Source organism: Petromyzon marinus, chromosome 79 (genome assembly GCF_048934315.1).
Source record: "Petromyzon marinus isolate PM22_M1 ecotype Great Lakes invasive population chromosome 79, UKy_Petmar_22M1.pri1.0, whole genome shotgun sequence".
In the NCBI taxonomy this organism is placed as follows: Eukaryota; Metazoa; Chordata; class Hyperoartia; order Petromyzontiformes; family Petromyzontidae; genus Petromyzon; species Petromyzon marinus.
This window is the reverse complement of record NC_133745.1, coordinates 19087431-19111719: the sequence shown is the minus strand read 5'-3', so window position 1 is coordinate 19111719 and position 24289 is coordinate 19087431. Positions and strand designations below refer to the sequence as shown.

Sequence of the window (24289 nt, the reverse complement as noted above, 5' to 3'; positions counted from 1 at the left end):
TAGCACGTCAGTTGTGTTAATGGGGGAGATTCGGGAGAGAGGGATTAGGGAGGGAGATTAACATGGAATGAGCTTCCGTCGCCGCATAAGAGTATCGTGCCCCCATGTGCGCACAACAGCAGTGTCGATGAGAGACTAGCACCGTCAGAGGTGCAATCCAAAGGTCATGTGGGCATGGGAGTGCAATCCAAAGGTCATGTGGGCATGGGAGTGCAATCCAAAGGTCATGCGAGCATGGGAGTGCAATCCAAAGGTCACGTGGGCATGGGAGTGCAATCCAAAGGTCATGTGAGCATGCGAGTACAATCCAAAGGTCATGTGAGCATGCGAGTGCAATCCAAAGGTCACGTGGGCATGGGAGTGCAATCCAAAGGTCATGTGAGCATGGGAGTTCAATCTAAAGGTCATGTGAGCATGGGAGTGCAATCCAAAGGTCATGTGAGCATGGGAGTGTAATCCAAAGGTCATGTGAGCATGGGAGTGCAATCCAAAGGTCATGTGAGCATGGGAGTGCAATCAAACATTATTATACACTACACTATATTACACTACTATACACTAGTATACACTAGAGTACTATACACTAGACTACGATACACTGCACTATACTGCACTATATACTACACTACTATACACTATACTACTAAACCCTACACTATACACTACTATACACTATACTGTACTACTAAACACTACACTACTATACACTACACCACTATACACTACACTAATATACAGTACACTACACTACTATACACTACACTATTATACACTACTATACACTGCACCACGATACACTACTATACACTACACTACTAAGCACTACACTACCATACACTACACTACTATACACTACTATACACTACACTACTATACACTACACTATACACTACACTATACACTACACTACTATACACTACACTAATATACACGACACTACTATACACTAAACTACTATACATTGCGTTATGCGCTCCTATACCAGTGTCTAAGTGAGTATCTAAGTGAGCTGGCTTGTTGTATCTCACAGTCCACGGTGTCGAAGTGAGCCAGTCTAAGTGAGTGTCTGAGTGAGCTGGCTTGTTTAATCTTGCAGTCCACAGTATCCAAGTGAGTGTCTGAGTGAGTGTCTGAGTGTGTAAGTGACTCAGTGTCTAAGGCAGTGTCTAAGTGAGCCAGTGTCTAAGTAAGTGTCTAAGTAAGACAGTGTCTAAGTGAGTGTCTAAGTGACCCTGTGTCTAAGTGACCCAGTGTCTAAGTGAGTGTCTAATTGACCCAGTGTCTAAGTGAGTGTCTAAGTGAGCCAGTGTCTAAGTGAGTGTCTAAGTGAGCGTCTAAGTGAGTGTCTAAGTGACCCAGTGTCTAAGTGAGTGTCTAAGTGAGCCAGTATCTAAGTGAGTGTCTAAGTGAGCGTCTAAGTGAGTGTCTAAGTTACCCAGTGTCTAAGTGAGTGTCTAAGTGACCCAGTGTCTAATTGAGTGTCTAAGTGAGTGTCTAAGTGACCCAGTGTCTAAGTGACCCAGTGTCTAAGTGAGTGTCTAATTGACCCAGTGTCTAAGTGAGTGTCTAAGTGAGTGTCTAAGTGACCAAGTGTCTAAGTGAGTGTCTAAGTGAGTGTTTAAGTGAGCCAGTGTTTAAGTAACCCAGTGTCTAAGTGAGTGTTTAAGTGAGCCAGTGTTTAAGTGACCCAGTGTCTAAGTGAGTGTCTAAGTGAGTGTGTAAGTGACCCAGTGTTTAAGTGACCCAGTGTCTAAGTGAGTGTCTGAGTGAGTGTCTAAGTAACACAGTGTCTAAGTGTCTAAGTGAGTGTCTAAGTGACACTGTCTAAGTGACACAGTGTCTAAGTGAGTGTCTAAGTGAGTGTCTAAGTGAGTGTCTAAGTGAGTATCTAAGTGTCTAAGTGAGTGTCTAAGTGTCTAAGTGAGTGTCTAAGTGTCTACACAGTGTCTAAGTGAGTGTCTAAGTGAGTGTCTAAGTGACACAGTGTCTAAGTGTCTAAGTGAGTGTCTAAGTGACCCAGTGTCTAAGTGTCTAAGTGAGTGTCTAAGTGAGTGACACAGTGTCTACACAGTGTCTACACAGTGTCTAAGTGAGTTTCTAAGTGAGTGTCTAAGTGACACAGTGTCTAAGTGACCCAGTGTCTAAGTGAGTGTCTACACAGTGTCTAAGTGACACAGTGTCTAAGTGTCTAAGTGAGTATCTACACAGTGTCTAAGTGTCTATGTGAGTGTCTAAGTGCCTATGTGAGTGTCTATGTGAGTGTCTGAGTGTCTAAGTGAGTGTCTACACAGTGTCTAAGTGTCTGAGTGTCTAAGTGTCTAAGTGAGTGACACAGTGTCTACACAGTGTCTACACAGTGTCTAAGTGTCTATGTGAGTGTCTACACAGTGTCTAAGTGACTGTCTAAGTAACACAGTGTCTAAGTGTCTATGTGAGTGTCTACACAGTGTCTAAGTGACTGTCTAAGTAACACAGTGTCTAAGTAAGTGTCTAAGTGAGTGTCTAAGTGAGTGTCTACACAGTGTCTAAGTGACACAGTGTCTACACAGTGTCTAAGTGACACAGTGTCTACACAGTGTCTAAGTGTCTAAGTGAGTGACACAGTGTCTACACAGTGTCTATGTGAGTGTCTAAGTGTCTAAGTGTCTGAGTGTCTAAGTGACACAGTGTCTAAGTGTCTAAGTGACACAGTGTCTAAGTGTCTAAGTGAGTGTCTAAGTGAGTGACACAGTGTCTACACAGTGTCTATGTGAGTGTCTAAGTGTCTGAGTGTCTAAGTGAGTGACACAGTGTCTACACAGTGTCTATGTGAGTGTCTAAGTGTCTGAGTGTCTAAGTGACACAGTGTCTAAGTGTCTAAGTGACACAGTGTCTAAGTGTCTAAGTGAGTGTCTACGTGAGTGACACAGTGTCTACACAGTGTCTATGTGAGTGTCGAAGTGTCTGAGTGTCTAAGTGAGTGACACAGTGTCTACACAGTGTCTATGTGAGTGTCTAAGTGTCTGAGTGTCTAAGTGAGTGTCACAATGTCTACACAGTGTCTAAGTGTCTGAGTGTCTAAATGTCTAAGTGTCTAAGTGAGTGATACAGTGTCTACACAGTGTCTACACAGTGTCTAAGTGTCTAAGTGAGTGACAGTGTCTACACAGTGTCTATGTGAGTGTCTATGTGAGTGTCTAAGTGTCTAAGTGACCCAGTGTCTAAGTGAGTGTCTAAGTGAGTGACAGTGTCTACACAGTGTCTATGTGAGTGTCTAAATGAGTGACACAGTGTCTACACAATATCTAAGTGTCTATGTGAGTGTCTAAGTGTCTAAGTGACACAGTGTCTAAGTGTCTAAGTGACACAGTGTCTAAGTGTCTAAGTGAGTGTCTAAGTGAGTGTCTAAGTGTCTAAGTGAGTGTCTAAGTGTCTAAGTGAGTGTCTAAGTGTCTAAGTGAGTGTCTAAGTGTCTACACAGTGTCTACACAGTGTCTATGAGTGTCTAAGTGTCTACACAGTGTCTACACAGTGTCTATAATTGTCTAAGTGTCTAAGTGAGTGTCTACACAGTGTCTATGAGTGTCTAAGTGTCTAAGTGAGTGTCTACACAGTGTCTATGAGTGTCTAAGTGTCTAAGTGAGTGTCTACACAGTGTCTACACAGTGTCTATGAGTGTCTAAGTGTCTACACAGTGTTTACACAGTGTCTATGAGTGTCTAAGTGTCTAATTGAGTATCTACACAGTGTCTATGAGTGTCTAAGTGTCTAAGTGAGGCGTCTTGCTTCCTGCTTGCAGTCGCCGCCGTGCAGCCTGAGCTGGCCCCGCGGGGAGGAGGAGGAGAGACACGCCCCTCAGGCTCCTCTGTCGTGGGGCTCCTCCGTCAGGCGGCTCTGTGAGGCTCCTCCGTGAGGCCCCTCAGGCTCCTCCGTCGTGGGGCTCCTCTGTGAGGCTCCTCCGTCAGGCGGCTCTGTGAGGCTCCTCCGTGAGGCTCCTCCGCCGTGGGGCTCCTCCGTGAGGCTCCTCCGTGGGGCTCCTCCGTCAGGCGGCTCTGTGAGGCTCCTCCGTGGGGCTCCTCCGGCAGGCGGCTCTGTGAGGCTCCTCCGTGAGGCGGCTCTGTGAGGCTCCTCCGTCGTGGGGTTCCTCCGTCAGGCGGCTCCGTGAGGCTCCTCCGTGAGGCTCCTCCGTCAGGCGGCTCTGTGAGGCTCCTCCGTGAGGCTCCTCCGTCAGGCGGCTCTGTGAGGCTCCTCTGTGAGGCTCCTCCGTGGGGCTCCTCCGTGAGGCTCCTCCGTGAGGCTCCTCCGTCAGGCGGCTCTGTGAGGTTCCTCCGTGCGGCTCCTCCGTCAGGCGGCTCTGTGAGGCTCCTCTGTGAGGCTCCTCCGTGAGGCTCCTCCGTGAGGCTCCTCCGTCAGGCGGCTCTGTGAGGCTCCTCTGTGAGGCTCCTCCGTGAGGCTCCTCCGTGGGGCTCCTCCCGTCAGCTGCAGGTTTGTGATGTTCTGGGTGACGCTCAAATGAGCTCGCGTCGTCGTAGAGACACCCACAGACTCATAGAGATACATAGAGATACATAGAGACCCATAGAGATACATAGAGATACATAGAGACCCACAGGGATACATAGAGACCCATAGAGATACATAGAGACCCATAGAGACCCATAGAGATACATAGAGACCCACAGAGACCCATAGAGATACATAGAGACTCATAGAGACGCATAGAGATACATAGAGACCCACAGAGACTCACAGAGACCCATAGAGATACATAGAGATACATAGAGACCCATAGAGATACATAGAGACTCATAGAGACCCATAGAGATACATAGAGACCCACAGAGACCCATAGAGATACATAGAGACTCATAGAGATACATAGAGATGCATAGAGACCCATAGAGACCCATAGAGATACATAGAGACCCACAGAGACCCATAGAGATACATAGAGACTCATAGAGACGCATAGAGATACATAGAGACCCACAGAGACTCACAGAGACCCATAGAGATACATAGAGATACATAGAGACCCATAGAGATACATAGAGACTCATAGAGACCCATAGAGATACATAGAGACCCACAGAGACCCATAGAGATACATAGAGACTCATAGAGATACATAGAGATACATAGAGACCCACAGAGATACATAGAGACCCACAGAGACTCACAGAGACGCATAGAGATACATAGAGACTCATAGAGATACACAGAGACCCATAGAGATACATAGAGACCCACAGAGACATAGAGACTCATAGAGACCCACAGAGACATAGAGACTCATAGAGACCCATAGAGACTCATAGAGATACATAGAGACTCATAGAGACCCACAGAGACCCATAGAGACATAGAGACTCATAGAGACATAGAGACCCACAGAGACCCATAGAGATACATAGAGACCCACAGAGACTCATAGAGACCCATAGAGATACATAGAGACCCATAGAGACTCATAGAGACTCATAGAGATACATGGAGACCCACAGAGACTCATAGAGACCCACAGAGATACATAGAGACCCATAGAGACCCATAGAGATACATAGAGACCCACAGAGACCCATAGAGATACATAGAGACCCATAGAGACATAGATACCCACAGAGACCCACAGAGACTCATAGAGACCCACAGAGACATAGAGACTCATAGAGACCCATAGAGACCCACAGAGACCCATAGAGACCCACAGAGACATAGAGACTCATAGAGATACATAGAGACCCACAGAGACCCATAGAGACTCATAGAGACCCATAGAGACTCATAGAGACTCAACACTCATAGAGACCCACAGAGACTCATAGAGACCCACAGACTCATAGAGACCCATAGAGACCCACAGAGACCCATAGAGATACATAGAGATACATAGAGACTCATAGAGACCCATAGAGATACATAGAGACCCACAGAGACTCATAGAGACCCACAGAGACTCATAGAGACCCCTAGAGACCCACAGGGATACATAAGAGACACCCACAGACCCATAGAGATACATAGAGACCCATAGAGACTCATAGAGACTCATAGAGATACATGGAGACCCACAGAGACTCATAGAGACACACAGAGATACATAGAGACCCATAGAGACCCATAGAGATACATAGAGACCCACAGAGACCCATAGAGATACATAGAGACCCATAGAGACATAGATACCCACAGAGACCCACAGAGACTCATAGAGACCCACAGAGACATAGAGACTCATAGAGACCCATAGAGACCCACAGAGACCCATAGAGACCCACAGAGACATAGAGACTCATAGAGATACATAGAGACCCACAGAGACCCATAGAGACTCATAGAGACCCACAGAGACTCATAGAGACCCACAGACTCATAGAGACCCATAGAGACCCACAGAGACCCATAGAGATACATAGAGATACATAGAGATACATAGAGACTCATAGAGACCCATAGAGATACATAGAGACCCACAGAGACTCATAGAGACCCACAGAGACTCATAGAGACCCCTAGAGACCCACAGGGATACATAAGAGACACCCACAGACACATAGAGATACATAGAGACCCACAGAGACCCATAGAGACATAGAGACTCATAGAGACCCACAGAGACCCATAGAGACATAGAGACTCATAGAGACCCACAGAGACCCATAGAGACCCACAGAGACCCACAGAGACCCATAGAGACTCATAGAGACCTATAGAGACCCACAGAGACCCACAGAGACTCACAGAGACTCATAGAGGCCTATAGAGACCCACAGAGACTCACAGAGACTCATAGAGACCCAAAGAGACCTACAGAGACCCACAGAGACACACAGAGACTCATAGAGACCCACTGAGACACACAGAGACTCATAGACACCCACAGAGACACACAGAGACCCAGAAAGACCCATCTAGACTCACAGAGACCCACAGAGACCCATAGAGACTCATAGAGACCCACAGAGACCCACAGAGACCCACAGAGACCCACAGAGACTCATAGAGACCCACAGAGACTCATAGAGACTCATAGAGACCCACAGAGACACACAGAGACTCATAGAGACCCATAGAGACCCACAGAGACCCACAGAGACCCACAGAGACCCATAGAGACTCATAGAGACCCACAAAGACCCACAGAGACTCATAGAGACCCACAGAGACCCACAGAGACCCATAGAGACTCATAGAGACCCACAGAGACCCACAGAGACTCACAGAGACACACAGAGACCCACAGAGACCCACAGAGACTCATAGAGACCCACAGAGACCCAAAGAGACCCACAGAGACCCGCAGAGACCCATAGAGACTCATAGAGACACACAGAGACCCACAGGGATACATAAGAGACACCCACAGACCCATAGAGATACATAGAGACCCATAGAGACTCATAGAGACTCATAGAGATACATGGAGACCCACAGAGACTCATAGAGACCCACAGAGATACATAGAGACCCATAGAGACCCATAGAGATACATAGAGACCCACAGAGACCCATAGAGATACATAGAGACCCATAGAGACATAGATACCCACAGAGACCCACAGAGACTCATAGAGACCCACAGAGACATAGAGACTCATAGAGACCCATAGAGACCCACAGAGACCCATAGAGACCCACAGAGACATAGAGACTCATAGAGATACATAGAGACCCACAGAGACCCATAGAGACTCATAGAGACCCATAGAGACTCATAGAGACTCAACACTCATAGAGACCCACAGAGACTCATAGAGACCCACAGACTCATAGAGACCCATAGAGACCCACAGAGACCCATAGAGATACATAGAGATACATAGAGATACATAGAGACTCATAGAGACCCATAGAGATACATAGAGACCCACAGAGACTCATAGAGACCCACAGAGACTCATAGAGACCCCTAGAGACCCACAGGGATACATAAGAGACACCCACAGACACATAGAGATACATAGAGACCCACAGAGACCCATAGAGACATAGAGACTCATAGAGACCCACAGAGACCCATAGAGACATAGAGACTCATAGAGACCCACAGAGACCCATAGAGACCCACAGAGACCCACAGAGACCCATAGAGACTCATAGAGACCTATAGAGACCCACAGAGACCCACAGAGACTCACAGAGACTCATAGAGGCCTATAGAGACCCACAGAGACTCACAGAGACTCATAGAGACCCAAAGAGACCTACAGAGACCCACAGAGACACACAGAGACTCATAGAGACCCACTGAGACACACAGAGACTCATAGACACCCACAGAGACACACAGAGACCCAGAAAGACCCATCTAGACTCACAGAGACCCACAGAGACCCATAGAGACTCATAGAGACCCACAGAGACCCACAGAGACCCACAGAGACCCACAGAGACTCATAGAGACCCACAGAGACTCATAGAGACTCATAGAGACCCACAGAGACACACAGAGACTCATAGAGACCCATAGAGACCCACAGAGACCCACAGAGACCCACAGAGACCCATAGAGACTCATAGAGACCCACAAAGACCCACAGAGACTCATAGAGACCCACAGAGACCCACAGAGACCCATAGAGACTCATAGAGACCCACAGAGACCCACAGAGACTCACAGAGACACACAGAGACCCACAGAGACCCACAGAGACTCATAGAGACCCACAGAGACCCGCAGAGACCCACAGAGACCCGCAGAGACCCATAGAGACTCATAGAGACACACAGAGACCCACAGAGACTCATAGAGACCCACATAGACCCACAGAGACTCATAGAGACCCACAGAGACCCATAGAGACCGACAGAGACCCACAGAGACCCATAGACACTCATAGAGACTCATAGAGACCCACAGAGACCCACAGAAACCCACAGAGACCCACACAGACCCATAGAGACCCACAGAGACCCATAGAGACGCATAGAGACGCACAGAGACCCACAGAGATCCACAGAGACTCATAGAGACCCACAGAGACCCACAGAGACTCATAGAGACTCATAGAGACTCATAGAGACCCACAGAGACTCAGAGACTCATAGAGACCCACAGAGACTCACAGAGACCCACAGAGACACACAGAGACCCAGAAAGACCCATAGAGACTCACAGAGACCCACAGAGACCCATAGAGACTCATAGAGACCCACAGAGACCCACAGAGACTCATAGAGATCCACAGAGACCCACAGAGACGCACAGAGACTCATAGAGAACCACAGAGACCCATAGAGACCCACAGAGACCCGCAGAGACCCATGGAGACTCATAGAGACGCACAGAGACCCACAGAGACTCATAGAGACCCACAGAGACCCACAGAGACTCATAGAAACCCACAGAGACCCATAGAGACCCACAGAGACCCACAGACAATCACAGAGACCCACAGAGACTCACAGAGACCCATAGAGACTCATAGAGACCCACAGACACCCACAGAGACCCACAGACACTCATAGAGACCCACAGAGACCCACAGAAACCCACAGAGACTCATAGAGACCCACAGGGACCCATAGAGACCCACAGAGACCCACAGAGATCCATAGAGACGCACAGAGACCCACAGAGACCCACAGAGACCCACAGAGACTCATAGAGACCCACGGAGACCCACAGAGACTCATAGAGACCCACAGAGACCCACAGAGACTCATAGAGACCCACAGAGACCCACAGAGTCTCATAGAGACCCACAGAGACCCATAGAGACCGACAGAGACCCACAGAGACCCATAGACCCTCACAGAGACCCACAGAGACTCACAGAGACCCATAGAGACTCATAGAGACTCATAGAGACCCACAGAGACCCACAGAAACCCACAGAGACCCACAGAGACCCATAGAGACCCACAGAGATCCATAGAGACGCATAGAGACGCACAGAGACCCACAGAGACCCACAGAGACCCATAGAGACTCATAGAGACCCACAGAGACCCACAGAGACTCAGAGACTCATAGAGACTCATAGAGACCCACAGAGACCCACAGAGATCCACAGAGACTCATAGAAACTCGTAGAGACTCATAGAGACTCACAGAGATCCATAGAGACGCATAGAGACGCACAGAGACCCACAGAGACACACAGAGACCCATAGAGACTCATAGAGACCCACAGAGACACACAGACACTCATAGAGACTCATAGAGACTCAACACTCATAGAGACCCACAGAGACTCACAGAGAACCATAGAGACCCACCGCGACCCAAAGAGACCCACAGAGACACACAGAGACTTATAGAGACACACAGAGACACACAGAGACTCATAGACACCCACAGAGACACACAGAGAGCCAGAAAGACCCATAGAGACTCACAGAGACCCACAGAGACCCACAGAGACCCATAGAGACTCATAGAGACCCACAGAGACCCACAGAGACTCATAGAGACCCACAGAGACTCATAGAGACTCATAGAGACTCATAGAGACCCACAGAGACACACAGAGACTCATAGAGACCCACAGACCCATAGAGACCCACAGAGACCCATAGAGACCCACAGAGACCCACAGAGACCCATAGAGACCCACAGAGACCCACAGAGACTCATAGAGACCCACAGAGACCCACAGAGACCCACAGAGACCCATAGAGACTCAGAGACCCACAGAGACCCACAGAGTCTCATAGAGAACCACAGAGACCCATAGAGACCCACAGAGACCCGCAGAGACCCATAGAGACTCATAGAGACCCACAGAGACCCACAGAGACTCATAGAGACCCACAGAGACCCATAGAGACCCACAGAGACCCACAGAGACCCACAGACACTCACAGAGACCCACAGAGACTCACAGAGACCCATAGAGACTCATAGAGACTCATAGAGACCCACAGAGACCCACAGAAACCCACAGAGACCCACAGGGACCCATAGAGACCCACAGAGACCCATAGAGACGCATAGAGACGCACAGAGACCCACAGAGACCCACAGAGACTCATAGAGACCCACGGAGACCCAAAGAGACCCACAGAGACCCATAGAGACTTATAGAGACCCACAAAGACCCACAGAGACTCATAGAGACTCATAGAGACTCATAGAGACCCACAGAGACCCACAGAGACTCATAGAGTCTCATAGAGACCCACAGAGACCCATAGAGACCCACAGAGACCCAAAGAGACCCATAGAGACTCAGAGACCCACAGAGACCCACAGAGACTCATAGAGACTCGTAGAGACCCACAGAGACACACAGAGACCCACAGAGACCCATAGAGACCCACAGAGACCCATAGAGACTCATAGAGACTCATAGAGACCCACAGAGACCCACAGAGACCCATAGAGACTCGTAGAGACCCACAGAGACCCACAGAGACTCACAGAGACCCACAGAGACCCATAGAGACCCACAGAGACCCACAGAGACTCATAGAGAATCGTAGAGACTCACAGAGACTCATAGAGACCCATAGAGACCCATAGAGACCCACAGAGACACACAGCGACCCATAGAGACCCATAGAGACGCACAGAGACTCACAGAGTCCCAGAGAGACCCACAGAGACCCATAGAGACCCACAGAGACTCATAGAGACCCACAGAGACACCCACAGAGACCCACAGAGACTCATAGAGACCCACAGAGACCCATAGAGACCCACAGAGACCCACAGAGACTCACAGAGACCCACAGAGACCCATAGAGACCCACAGAGACTCATAGAGACCCACAGAGACCCACAGAGATTCATAGAGACCCATAGAGACTCATAGAGACCCACAGAGACTCATAGAGACCCACAGAGACCCACAGAGATTCATAGAGACCCATAGAGACCCATAGAGACTCATAGAGACCCACAGAGACCCACAGAGACTCACAGAGACCCACAGAGACTCACAGAGACTCATAGAGACCCATAGAGACCCATAGAGACCCACAGAGACCCACAGAGACTCACAGAGACCCACAGAGACCCGTAGAGACCCACAGAGACTCATAGAGACCACAGAGACACCCACAGAGACCCACAGAGACTCTTAGAGACCCACAGAGACTCATAGAGACCCACAGAGACCCACAGAGACTCATAGAGACCCATAGAGACCCATAGAGAATCATAGAGACCCACAGAGACCCACAGCACTCACAGAGACCCACAGAGACTCATAGAGACCCATAGAGACCCATAGAGAATCATAGAGACCCACAGAGACCCACAGCACTCACAGAGACCCACAGAGACCCATAGAGACCCATAGAGACCCACAGAGACTCATAGAGACCCACAGAGACCCACAGAGACTCATAGAGACCCATAGAGACCCATAGAGACCCATAGAGACCCACAGAGACCCTCAGAGACCCATAGAGACTCATAGAGACCTATAGAGACCCATAGAGACCCATAGAGACTCATAGAGACCCACAGAGACCCATAGAGACTCATAGAGACCCACAGAGACCCACAGAGAATCATAGAGACTCGTAGAGACCCACAGAGACACACAGAGACCCACAGAGACCCATAGAGACCCACAGAGACCCATAGAGACTCATAGAGACTCATAGAGACCCACAGAGACCCACAGAGACCCATAGAGACTCGTAGAGACCCACATAGACCCACAGAGACTCACAGAGACCCACAGAGACCCATAGAGACCCACAGAGACCCACAGAGACCCACAGAGACTCATAGAGACTCGTAGAGACCCACAGAGACACACAGAGACCCATAGAGACCCATAGAGACACACAGAGACTCACAGAGTCCCAGAGAGACCCACAGAGACCCATAGAGACCCACAGAGACCCATAGAGACCCACAGAGACCCACAGAGATTAATAGAGACCCATAGAGACCCATAGAGACTCATAGAGACCCACAGAGACTCATAGAGACCCACAGAGACCCACAGAGATTCATAGAGACCCATAGAGACTCATAGAGACCCACAGAGACCCACAGAGACTCACAGAGACCCACAGAGACTCACAGAGACTCATAGAGACCCACAGAGACCCACAGAGACTCACAGAGACCCACAGAGACCCGTAGAGACCCACAGAGACCCGTAGAGACCCACAGAGACTCATAGAGACCACAGAGACACCCACAGAGACCCACAGAGACTCTTAGAGACCCACAGAGACCCATAGATACCCACAGAGACCCACAGAGACTCAATGAGACCCACAGAGACCCATAGAGACCCACAGAGACTCATAGAGACCCACAGAGACCCACAGAGACTCATAGAGACCCATAGAGACCCATAGAGAATCATAGAGACCCACAGAGACCCACAGCACTCACAGAGACCCACAGAGACCCATAGAGACCCATAGAGACCCACAGAGACTCATAGAGACCCACAGAGACCTACAGAGACTCATAGAGACCCATAGAGACCCATAGAGACCCATAGAGACCCACAGAGACCCTCTGAGACCCATAGAGACCCATAGAGACCCATAGAGACTCATAGAGACCTACAGAGACCCACAGAGACTCACAGAGACCCACAGAGACTCATAGAGACCCATAGAGACTCATAGAGACCCACAGAGACCCATAGAGACTCATAGAGACCCACAGAGACTCACAGAGACTCACAGAGACCCACAGAGACTCATAGAGACCCATAGAGACCCATAGAGACTCATATAGACCCATAAAGACCCATAGAGACACACAGAGACTCATAGAGACCCACAGAGACCCACAGAGACCCACAGAGACTCATAGAGACCCATAGAGACCCATAGAGATCCATAGAGACCCACAGAGACCCACAGAGACCCATATAGACCCACAGAGACCCAGAGAGACCCAGAGAGACCCATATAGACCCATAGAGACCCACAGAGACCCACAGAGACCCACAGAGACCCACAGAGACTCATAGAGACCCATAGAGACCCATAGAGACCCACAGAGATCCATAGAGACCCACAGAGACCCACAGAGACCCATATAGACCCACAGAGACCCAGAGAGACCCATATAGACCCACAGACACCCACATAGACCCATAGAGACCCATATAGACCCACAGACACCCACAGAGACCCATAGAGACCCACAGAGACCCATATAGACCCACAGAGAATCATACTAAAAATAAGCTAGGTTTATGTTACTTGATGTAAGGCCCCACTGAGCGACTGTGTAGCTCCTGTTTTAGAAGCGACGTTGCCATCATCGCAACAGCAGCAGCTCACACACGCACACAGTCCAATGGAATCTACGGTTGAAATCCACCACTTTACAAATAGTAATATTATTCATTATGCCTGCGTTCTCAGGCGTGGGATGAGCGAGGAAGCTCTTCCACCGTCGTCGTCGTCACGCTAAGAGGAGGAGGAGAAGTCTCCATCATCATCGCCGTCGCCCGTCCAGCGAGGAGTCGCATTGGACCGCGGGGGCCGTGAGATGTCTCACAGAGGGGACGCTCGGAGTGGAGACGAAGACACCGCTGGGGGTGAGGACTCCATAGACTCAGCACTGCCATAGACTCAGCACTCTCATAGACTCAGCACTGCCATAGACTCAACACTGTCATAGACTCAGCACTGTCACCATAGACTCAGCACTGCCATAGACTCAGCACTGCCTATAGACTCAGCACTGCCACCATAGACTCAGCACTGCCACCCATAGACTCAGCACTGCCATAGACTCAGCACTGCCATAGACTCAGCACTGCCATAGACTCAGCACTGTCATAGACTCAGCAATGTCATAGACTCAGCACTGCCATAGACTCAGCACTGTCATAGACTCAGCACTGTCATAAACTCAACACTACCACCCATAGACTCAGCACTGCCACCCATTGACTCAGCACTGCCACCCATAGACTCAACACTGCCACCCATAGACTCAACACTGCCGCCCATAGACTCAGCACTGCCACCCATAGACTCAGCACTGCCACCTATAGACTCAACACTGCCGTAGACTCAACACTGCCACCCATAGACTCAACACTGTCACCCATACACTCAGCACTGCCACCCATAGAATCAGCACTGCCACTCATAGACTCAGCACTGCCACCCATTGACTCAGCACTGCCACCTATAGACTCAACACTGCCATAGATTCAACACTGCCACCCATAGACTCAACACTGCCACCCATACACTCAGCACTGCCACCCATAGACTCAACACTGCCACCCATACACTCAGCACTGCCACCCATAGAATAAGCACTGCCACTCATAGACTCAGCACTGCCACCCATTGACTCAGCACTGCCACCCATAGACTCAACACTGCCACCCATAGACTCAGCACTGCCACCCATAGACTCAGCACTGCCACCCATAGACTCAACACTGCCGCCCATAGACTCAGCACTGCCACCCATAGACTCAGCGCTGCCACCCATAGACTCAGCACTGCCATAGACTCAGCACTGCCACCCATAGACTCAGCACTGCCACCCATAGACTCAGCATTGCCACCCATAGACTCAGCACTGCCACCCATAGACTCAGCACTGCCACCCATAGACTCAGCACTGCCATACACTCAGCACTGCCACCCATAGACTCAGCACTGCCACCTATAGACTCAACACTGCCATAGACTCAACACTGCCACCCATAGACTCAACACTGCCACCCATACACTCAGCACTACCACCCATAGACTCAGTACTGTCACCCATAGACTCAGTACTGCCACCCATAGACTCAGCACTGCCACCCATAGACTCAGGACTGCCACCCATAGACTCAGCACTGCCACCCATAGACTCAGCACTGCCACCCATAGACTCAGGACTGCCACCCATAGACTCAACACTGCTACCCATAGACTCAGGACTGCCACCCATAGACTCAACACTGCTACCCATAGAATTAGCACTTCCATAGAATCAACACTGCCACCCAGACTCAGGACTGCCACCAATAGACTCAGCACTGTCACCCATAGACTCAGCACTGCCACCCATAGACTCAACACTGCCACCCATACACTCAGCACTACCACCCATAGACTCAGCACTGCCACCCATAGACTCAACACTGCCACCCATAGACTCAGCACTGCCACCCATAGACTCAACACTGCCACCCATAGACTCAGCACTGCCACTCAAAGACTCAGCACACCGAAGCCACGTGCTTTACTGGAGGCTTGGGCTGATCTACAGTGAGAGAGACATCATCATGAGCAGCATCAGCAGCAGCAGCAGTGTGAGTCTCTCTCTCCTGCGCTGCGTTTCGCTCGGCACAGGCGACGTGAAGGAGGTGGGGGGGGAGGAGGAGGAGGTCGCCCTTCACCTGCCCATGGAGCCGCTCGTCCGGCGGGAAGGCACGGGCGAGGAGCGCGGGCGTGAGACGTTCCTCAGGGTGAAAGAGGAGAGAGAGGAGCAAGATACCGGTGAGTGGCAGTAGTGGCGGTAGTGGCGGTGGTGGTGGTGGTGGTGACGATAACGATAACGTAGAGCGCTGTGCGTTGGTGTCACTGGGGAGTGCCGGCTTGGGACTTTTTTAATCGGCGGGATTTGGCAGCTTTCGGTTCCCACGTTTGGTCATGTGCAGCTCCTCCTCACCTCCATCGCATCCCCATGCCACCTACGACACCGCCACCAGCATCTCCATGCCACCTACTATACACTACACTACTATACACTACACTATTGTACGCTACACTATACACTACACTACTATACACTACACACTACACTATTATACACTATACACTACACTACTATACACTACAATACTATACACTACACTATACACTACACTAATATACACTACACTACTATACACTACACTATACACTACTCTACTATACACTAAACCATACACTACACTATTATACACCACACTACACTATACACTACACTATACACTACACTACTATACACTACGCTACTATACACTACTATACACTATACTACTATATACTCTTAAAGGGAGTGCTCCTAATCTCAGCTTGTTACCTGTATAAAAGACACCTGTCCACAGAAGCAATCAATCAATCAGATTCCAAACTCTCCACCATGGCCAAGACCAAAGAGCTCTCCAAGGATGTCAGGGACAAGATTGTAGACCTACACAAGGCTGGAATGGGCTACAAGACCATTGCCAAGCAGCTTGGTGAGAAGCTGACAACAGTTGGTGCGAATATTCGCAAATGGAAGAAACACAAAAGAACTGTCAATCTCCCTCGGCCTGGGGCTCCATGCAAGATCTCACCTCGTGGAGTTGCAATGATCATGAGAACGGTGAGGAATCAGCCCAGAACTACACGGGAGGATCTTGTCAATGATCTCAAGGCAGCTGGGACCATAGTCACCAAGAAAACAATTGGTAACACACTACGCCGTGAAGGACTGAAATCCTGCAGTGCCCGCAAGGTCCCCCTGCTCAAGAAACCACATACATGCCCGTCTGAAGTTTGCCAATGAACATCTGAATGATTCAGAGGACAACTGGGTGAAAGTGTTGTGGTCAGATGAGACCAAAATGGAGCTCTTTGGCATCAACTCAACTCGCTGTGTTTGGAGGAGAAGGAATGCTGCCTATGACCCCAAGAACACCATCCCCACCATCAAACATGGAGGTGGAAACATTATGCTTTGGGGGTGTTTTTCTTCTAAGGGGACAGGACAACTTCACCGCATCAAAGGGCCGATGGACGGGGCCATGTACCGTCAAATCTTGGGTGAAAACCTCCTTCCCTCAGCCAGGGCATTGAAAATGGGTCGTGGATGGGTATTCCACCATGACAATGACCCAAAACACACGGCCAAGGCAACAAAGGAGTGGCTCAAAAAGAAGCACATTAAGGTCCTGGAGTGGCCTAGCCAGTCTCCAGACCTTAATCCCATAGAAAATCTGTGCAGGGAGCTGAAGGTTCGAGTTGCCAAACGTCAGCCTCGAAACCTTAATGACTTGCAGAAGATCTGCAAAGAGGAGTGGGACAAAATCCCTCCTGAGATGTGTGCAAACCTGGTGGCCAACTACAAGAAACGTCTGACCTCTGTGATTGCCAACAAGAGTTTTGCCACCAAGTACTAAGTCATGTTTTGCAGAGGGGTCAAATACTTATTTCCCTCATTAAAATGCAAATCAATTTATAACATTTTTTACATACGTTTTTCTGGATTTTGTTGTTGTTAGTCTGTCTTTCACTGTTCAAATAAACCTGCCATTAAATTATAGACTGATAATTTCTTTGTCAGTGGGCAAACGTACAAAATCAGCAGGGTATCTAATACTTTTTTCCCTCACTGTACACTACACTACTATACACCACACTACTATACACTACACTATACACTACACTATATACACTACACTACTATACACTACACTACTATATACCACAATACTATACACTGCACTATACACCAATACTATACATTACACTCCACACTAAATATAGTTTAGTTGGATTTGTGTTTATATTTGTTGTGATTTACCTTTCCTATACTTTGCACTCCCATCGTGTTTGTGAGTATCGTGTTTCATCTTCTTTGGTTCTTTCGGTAAAGTCACGTAGAATGAGAATAAAATAATAAATTGATAAAATAAAATAACAATAATATTCTCACGACGTTTCGGCCACAACACAAGCGGCCTTCATCAGGTGAAGGGACGAGACTGTCTGGTAGGACAGCGCTGGAGTGAAAGAGCCACGTTCAGATCACGACCTTTAAGCTGTGTGAGAGGAAACAAAGCGCCTTGACAAAGGAATTAGCATATAATTTTGCATTGAAATGGCTGAGTGATTAGCTTGTGACTGGTCACAGAAATAGCTATGTTAAAAGTTAAAGCATACACATCCGCAGAGGCACCCCTTGATAAAGGAATTAGCATAGAATTTAGCATTGAAATAGCTAAGTTAAAGCATACACATCCGCAGAGGCACCCCTTGACAAAGGAATTAGCATAGAATTTAGCATTGAAATAGCTGAGTGATTAGCTTGTAACTGGTCACAGAAATAGCTACGTTAAAGTCAGAGCATACACATTCACCGAGGCACTTAGTACAAATCAAACAGGAGAATTTAGCATTGAAATGACTAGGCGAATTTAGCATTGAAATAACTGAGTGATTAGCTAGTGACTGGTCACAGAAATGACTATGTTGAAGTCAAGGCCTACACATCTGAGCTATTCACAGTACTATATAGTGAACCAATAAAAAAATAAAATATAAATTACCTTCATGTTATCAATAAACTCTATATTCTCCAATCAGCTAAGCTACCAACAATAAGTCGTTATATATCACAATGCTATATGGCGAAAAAATGGGTGGATTCTTACCCTCAACTTTAGCACCACGGATAGCTACGGGCCCCGTTCAGACGGACGAGTTCATCCATGGTCAGAACAGAGGAGGGGGAGAGAGACAGCTGCGAGGCGCTATTATACTCCATGTTGTAAACCATACCATTAACCGTGGTGTGAGAGGTATTAAGAGTCAATGCTGGCGAAAGAGCTGCGGTCTGAAGGTCATCGTAAAATACAATAAATTAAGAACAGAAATGGTTTAAAACATCTTTCCAATGGTTACTAAGCCAGAATCCATCTTCTCGGTTGAAATTGTCTCTGTGCTTGTATATGTGAATGGCCTCATGAACGAATCTCTCATGGTAGCCGGTTGGTTTGCAAAGAACCTCCGTCTTGGAGAAGTCAATGTCATGTGAGCCCACTGAATTATAACAGTGATCTGCCACGGCAGAGGAGTTCGTCCTACCGTGTTTCAAGTCTGCTTTATGTTCGCGGATGCGGTCCGAGATATGTCGTTTGGTTTCTCCAATGTAGCTACTACCACAGAGGCACTTTAGTTTGTAAACGCCCGGGTACTGTGTCTGGAACAGCATCTTTTACAAATGGAACTAAATCACGGATTTTATGTACTGTGTTTAATCGGACCTGGATCTTGTGTTTATTCAGGATTTTGGAGATCTTTTTAGTGACCCCTGCAATGTAGGGTAAGGTGATGGTTTTGAGTGGCTCCACAAGAGGATCCTTCTTCATGACTGGAGTGATGGCTTTGCGGATTGTGTAGTCGGAGTAACCATTAGCCCTGAGAGCCTGGTGTACGTGCTTGAGTTCACTGGTAATGTGTTCCTGGTCGGAAATGCATTGGGCTCTATGGTATAGAGTCTTGATGAGGGAGTTCTTCTGGGATGGATGGTGGTGGGAATCCGGTTTCAAGTAAGCATCTGTATGGGTAGCTTTCCTGTAGACAGAGTGGCTCATTGAACCATCATGTCTCCTTTTAATTAAGACATCCAAAAAGGGTAGTTTGCCATCTTTTTCGACCTCCATGGTAAATCTGATGGCTGGGTGTATGGAATTGATGTGGTCGCGGAATTGATCTAGAGCAGGCTGGCCATGTGGCCAGATGACAAAGGTGTCATCAACGTACCTCTTCCATAAGGTCGGGCGTAGAGTGGCAGTCTGGATGGCGTCAGTTTCAAATTTTTCCATGAATACGTTGGCTACAACCGGAGATAGGGGGGAGCCCATTGGGGTGCCCTCAGTTTGTTTGTAGAAAGTTCCATTCCAGGTGAAGTATGTGTTGGTTAAGCAATGTCTCACCAGGGGGGGTACATCAGTATGCAGTCCTTGATGAACCAGGTCTTCAAGGATAGCGATGGTGTCAGGTACCGGGACTTTGGTGAACAAGGACACCACGTCAAAACTGACAAGCAGGTCGTCTGGGGACAGGGAAATGCCTTTGATTGTCGATACCAGGTGAGTAGAACACACAAAGAGGATACACCCCTTCGTCCCATCGTGTATACACAAAGAAGATACACCCCTTCGTCCCATCGCCTCTACTATCAACTCCCCCACCTACAAACTGGCACGTTTTCTTGCTGATATACTGCGACCTTTCAGTGGAAAAACCACCTCTGCGGTACTAAATTCTACTCACCTGGTATCGACAATCAAAGGCATTTCCCTGTCCCCAGACGACCTGCTTGTCAGTTTTGATGTGGTGTCCTTGTTCACCAAAGTCCCGGTACCTGACACCATCGCTATCATTGAAGACCTGGTTCATCAAGGACTGCATACTGATGTACCCCCCCTGGTGAGACATTGCTTAACCAACACATACTTCACCTGGAATGGAACTTTCTACAAACAAACTGAGGGCACCCCAATGGGCTCCCCCCTATCTCCGGTTGTAGCCAACGTATTCATGGAAAAATTTGAAACTGACGCCATCCAGACTGCCACTCTACGCCCGACCTTATGGAAGAGGTACGTTGATGACACCTTTGTCATCTGGCCACATGGCCAGCCTGCTCTAGACCAATTCCGCGACCACATCAATTCCATACACCCAGCCATCAGATTTACCATGGAGGTCGAAAAAGATGGCAAACTACCCTTTTTGGATGTCTTAATTAAAAGGAGACATGATGGTTCAATGAGCCACTCTGTCTACAGGAAAGCTACCCATACAGATGCTTACTTGAAACCGGATTCCCACCACCATCCATCCCAGAAGAACTCCCTCATCAAGACTCTATACCATCGAGCCCAATGCATTTCCGACCAGGAACACATTACCAGTGAACTCAAGCACGTACACCAGGCTCTCAGGGCTAATGGTTACTCCGACTACACAATCCGCAAAGCCATCACTCCAGTCATGAAGAAGGATCCTCTTGTGGAGCCACTCAAAACCATCACCTTACCCTACATTGCAGGGGTCACTAAAAAGATCTCCAAAATCCTGAATAAACACAAGATCCAGGTCCGATTCAACACAGTACATAAAATCCGTGATTTAGTTCCATCTGTAAAAGATGCTGTTCCAGACATACAGTACCCGGGCGTTTAGAAACTAAAGTGCCTCTGTGGTAGTAGCTACATTGGAGAAACCAAACGACATATCTCGGACCGCATCCGCGAACATAAAGCAGACTTGAAACACGGTAGGACGAGCTCCTCTGCCGTGGCAGATCACTGTTATAATTCAGTGGGCTCACATGACATTGACTTCTCCAAGACGGAGGTTCTTTGCAAACCAACCGGCTACCATGAGAGATTCGTTCATGAGGCCATTCACATATACAAGCACAGAGACAATTTCAACCGAGAAGATGGATTCTGGCTTAGTAACCATTGGAAAGATGTTTTAAACCATTTCTGTTCTTAATTTATTGTATTTTACGATGACCTTCAGAACGCAGCTCTTTCGCCAGCATTGACTCTTAATACCCCTCACACCACGGTTAATGGTATGGTTTACAACATGGAGTATAATAGCGCCTCGCAGCTGTCTCTCTCCCCCTCCTCTGTTCCGACCATGGATGAACTCGTCCGTCTGAACGGGGCCCGTAGCTATCCGTGGTGCTAAAGTTGAGGGTAAGAATCCACCCATTTTTTCGCCATATAGCATTGTGATATATAACGACTTATTGTTGGTAGCTTAGCTGATTGGAGAATATAGAGTTTATTGATAACATTAAGGTAATTTATATTTTATTTTTTTATTGGTTCACTATATAGTACTGTGAATAGCTCAGATGTGTAGGCCTTGACTTCAACATAGTCATTTCTGTGACCAGTCACTAGCTAATCACTCAGTTATTTCAATGCTAAATTCGCCTAGTTATTTCAATGCTAAATTCTCCTGTTTGATTTGTACTAAGTGCCTCGGTAAATGTGTATGCTCTGACTTTAACGTAGCTATTTCTGTGACCAGTTACAAGCTAATCACTCAGCTATTTCAATGCTAAATTCTATGCTAATTCCTTTGTCAAGGGGTGCCTCTGCGGATGTGTATGCTTTAACTTAGCTATTTCAATGCTAAATTCTATGCTAATTCCTTTATCAAGGGGTGCCTCTGCGGATGTGTATGCTTTAACTTTTAACATAGCTATTTCTGTGACCAGTCACAAGCTCATCACTCAGCCATTTCAATGCAAAATTATATGCTAATTCTTTTGTCAAGGCGCTTTGTTTCCTCTCACACAGCTTAAAGGTCGTGATCTGAACGTGGCTCTTTCACTCCAGCGCTGTCCTACCAGACAGTCTCGTCCCTTCACCTGATGAAGGCCGCTTGTGTTGTGGCCGAAACGTCGTGAGAATATTATTGTGTTATTTTATTTTATCAATTTATTATTTTATTCTCATTCTACGTGACTTTACCGAAAGAACCAAAGAAGATGAATCATTGCAGTCACGAAAGCTTTAAATCGAAATTTAGTATCGTGTTTGTTAATGTTGTTGTGGTTGTTGTTGTGGTTGTTGTTGTTGCAACCTCCCCTCCCCCCCCCCCCCCCCGTGCCTCCCTACTGGACCATCTGTGACAAACAAGGAGCTTCATAGCTCATCAGATTCCCTCCTGCCGTCTTAACGTAAACCTTCCGATTGGTTGCGATCTCTCCCAGCTCACGGAGGCGACATTCAGATCAAAGAAGAGGACACGCAGAGCGATGCAGGTGATGGAGGAGGAGGTGATGATGGTGATGGAGATGAAGGAGGAGGTGATGATGGTGATGATGGTTATGGAGATGATGATGGAAGAGGAGGAGGTGATGATGTCCTTTACATCAAAGAAGAGGACACGCAGAGCGATGGAGGTGACGGAGGAGGAGGTGATGGAGGCAATGATGGAGGAGATGATGATGATGATGATGGAGGAGGAGGTGATAGCGATGGACGTGGTGGTGGTGATGATGGTGATGATGGTTGTGGAGATGATGATGGAGGAGGAGGAGGAGGTGATGATGTCCTCTACATCAAAGAAGAGGACATGGAGACAGACTGCGACGATGATGACGACGATGCTTTGGAGGGCCGCATTTTGCACGACGGCTCCACCGTGAGGTCCGGGCCGGCCGTGGCCTCCTGGCGAGGGCGAGGAGCCACGCCGGGCGTCGCCGAGATCGAGGTGGAGGTGGAGAGCGACGACGGCGACGACGGTACGGGAGGGAGGGAGATGGGGGGAGGGGAAGGAGATGGAGGGAGGGAGATGGGGGGGGGGGAGATGGGGGGGGAGAGAGATGGGGGGGGCAGGGAGATTGAAATGGAGGGAGGAAGGACAACCTGGACATTGGCCATTCGATTCCATGAAACATATCTACGGCATCACACACACACAAGGACACACACACACACACGGACACACAACAACAACCGCCATTCGTCACTAAGTGGCGGTGTCGTCACCACGACGCTTGTGCCAGGGCATAGGCACCTTGAGGCCACGTGGAGTGTCGATCGCCCGCTGGCAGGAGGTCACGGGGCAGACCCAGGTGCCACGGGTCGACTGACTGAGATGACTGGCTGATGCACCACCTGTGCCCCCTACT

General features: G+C 48.5%; 1 protein-coding gene across 1 annotated transcript in view; it reads left to right on the top strand.

Moving 5' to 3' along the window:
- Positions 1 to 1081: 1081 nt before the first annotated feature.
- The window catches only part of LOC116957616 (uncharacterized), a 31147-nt gene continuing 7939 nt past the window's right edge, over positions 1082 to 24289 (top strand). The window contains exons 1-5 of the mRNA XM_076057141.1: positions 1082 to 1186; positions 3779 to 4464; positions 14278 to 14453; positions 16222 to 16368; positions 23366 to 23899. Coding sequence (XP_075913256.1) covers positions 14405 to 14453; positions 16222 to 16368; positions 23366 to 23899 — 730 coding nt within the window. The 5' untranslated portion in view covers positions 1082 to 1186; positions 3779 to 4464; positions 14278 to 14404. The remainder of the gene's footprint in view (positions 1187 to 3778; positions 4465 to 14277; positions 14454 to 16221; positions 16369 to 23365; positions 23900 to 24289) is intronic.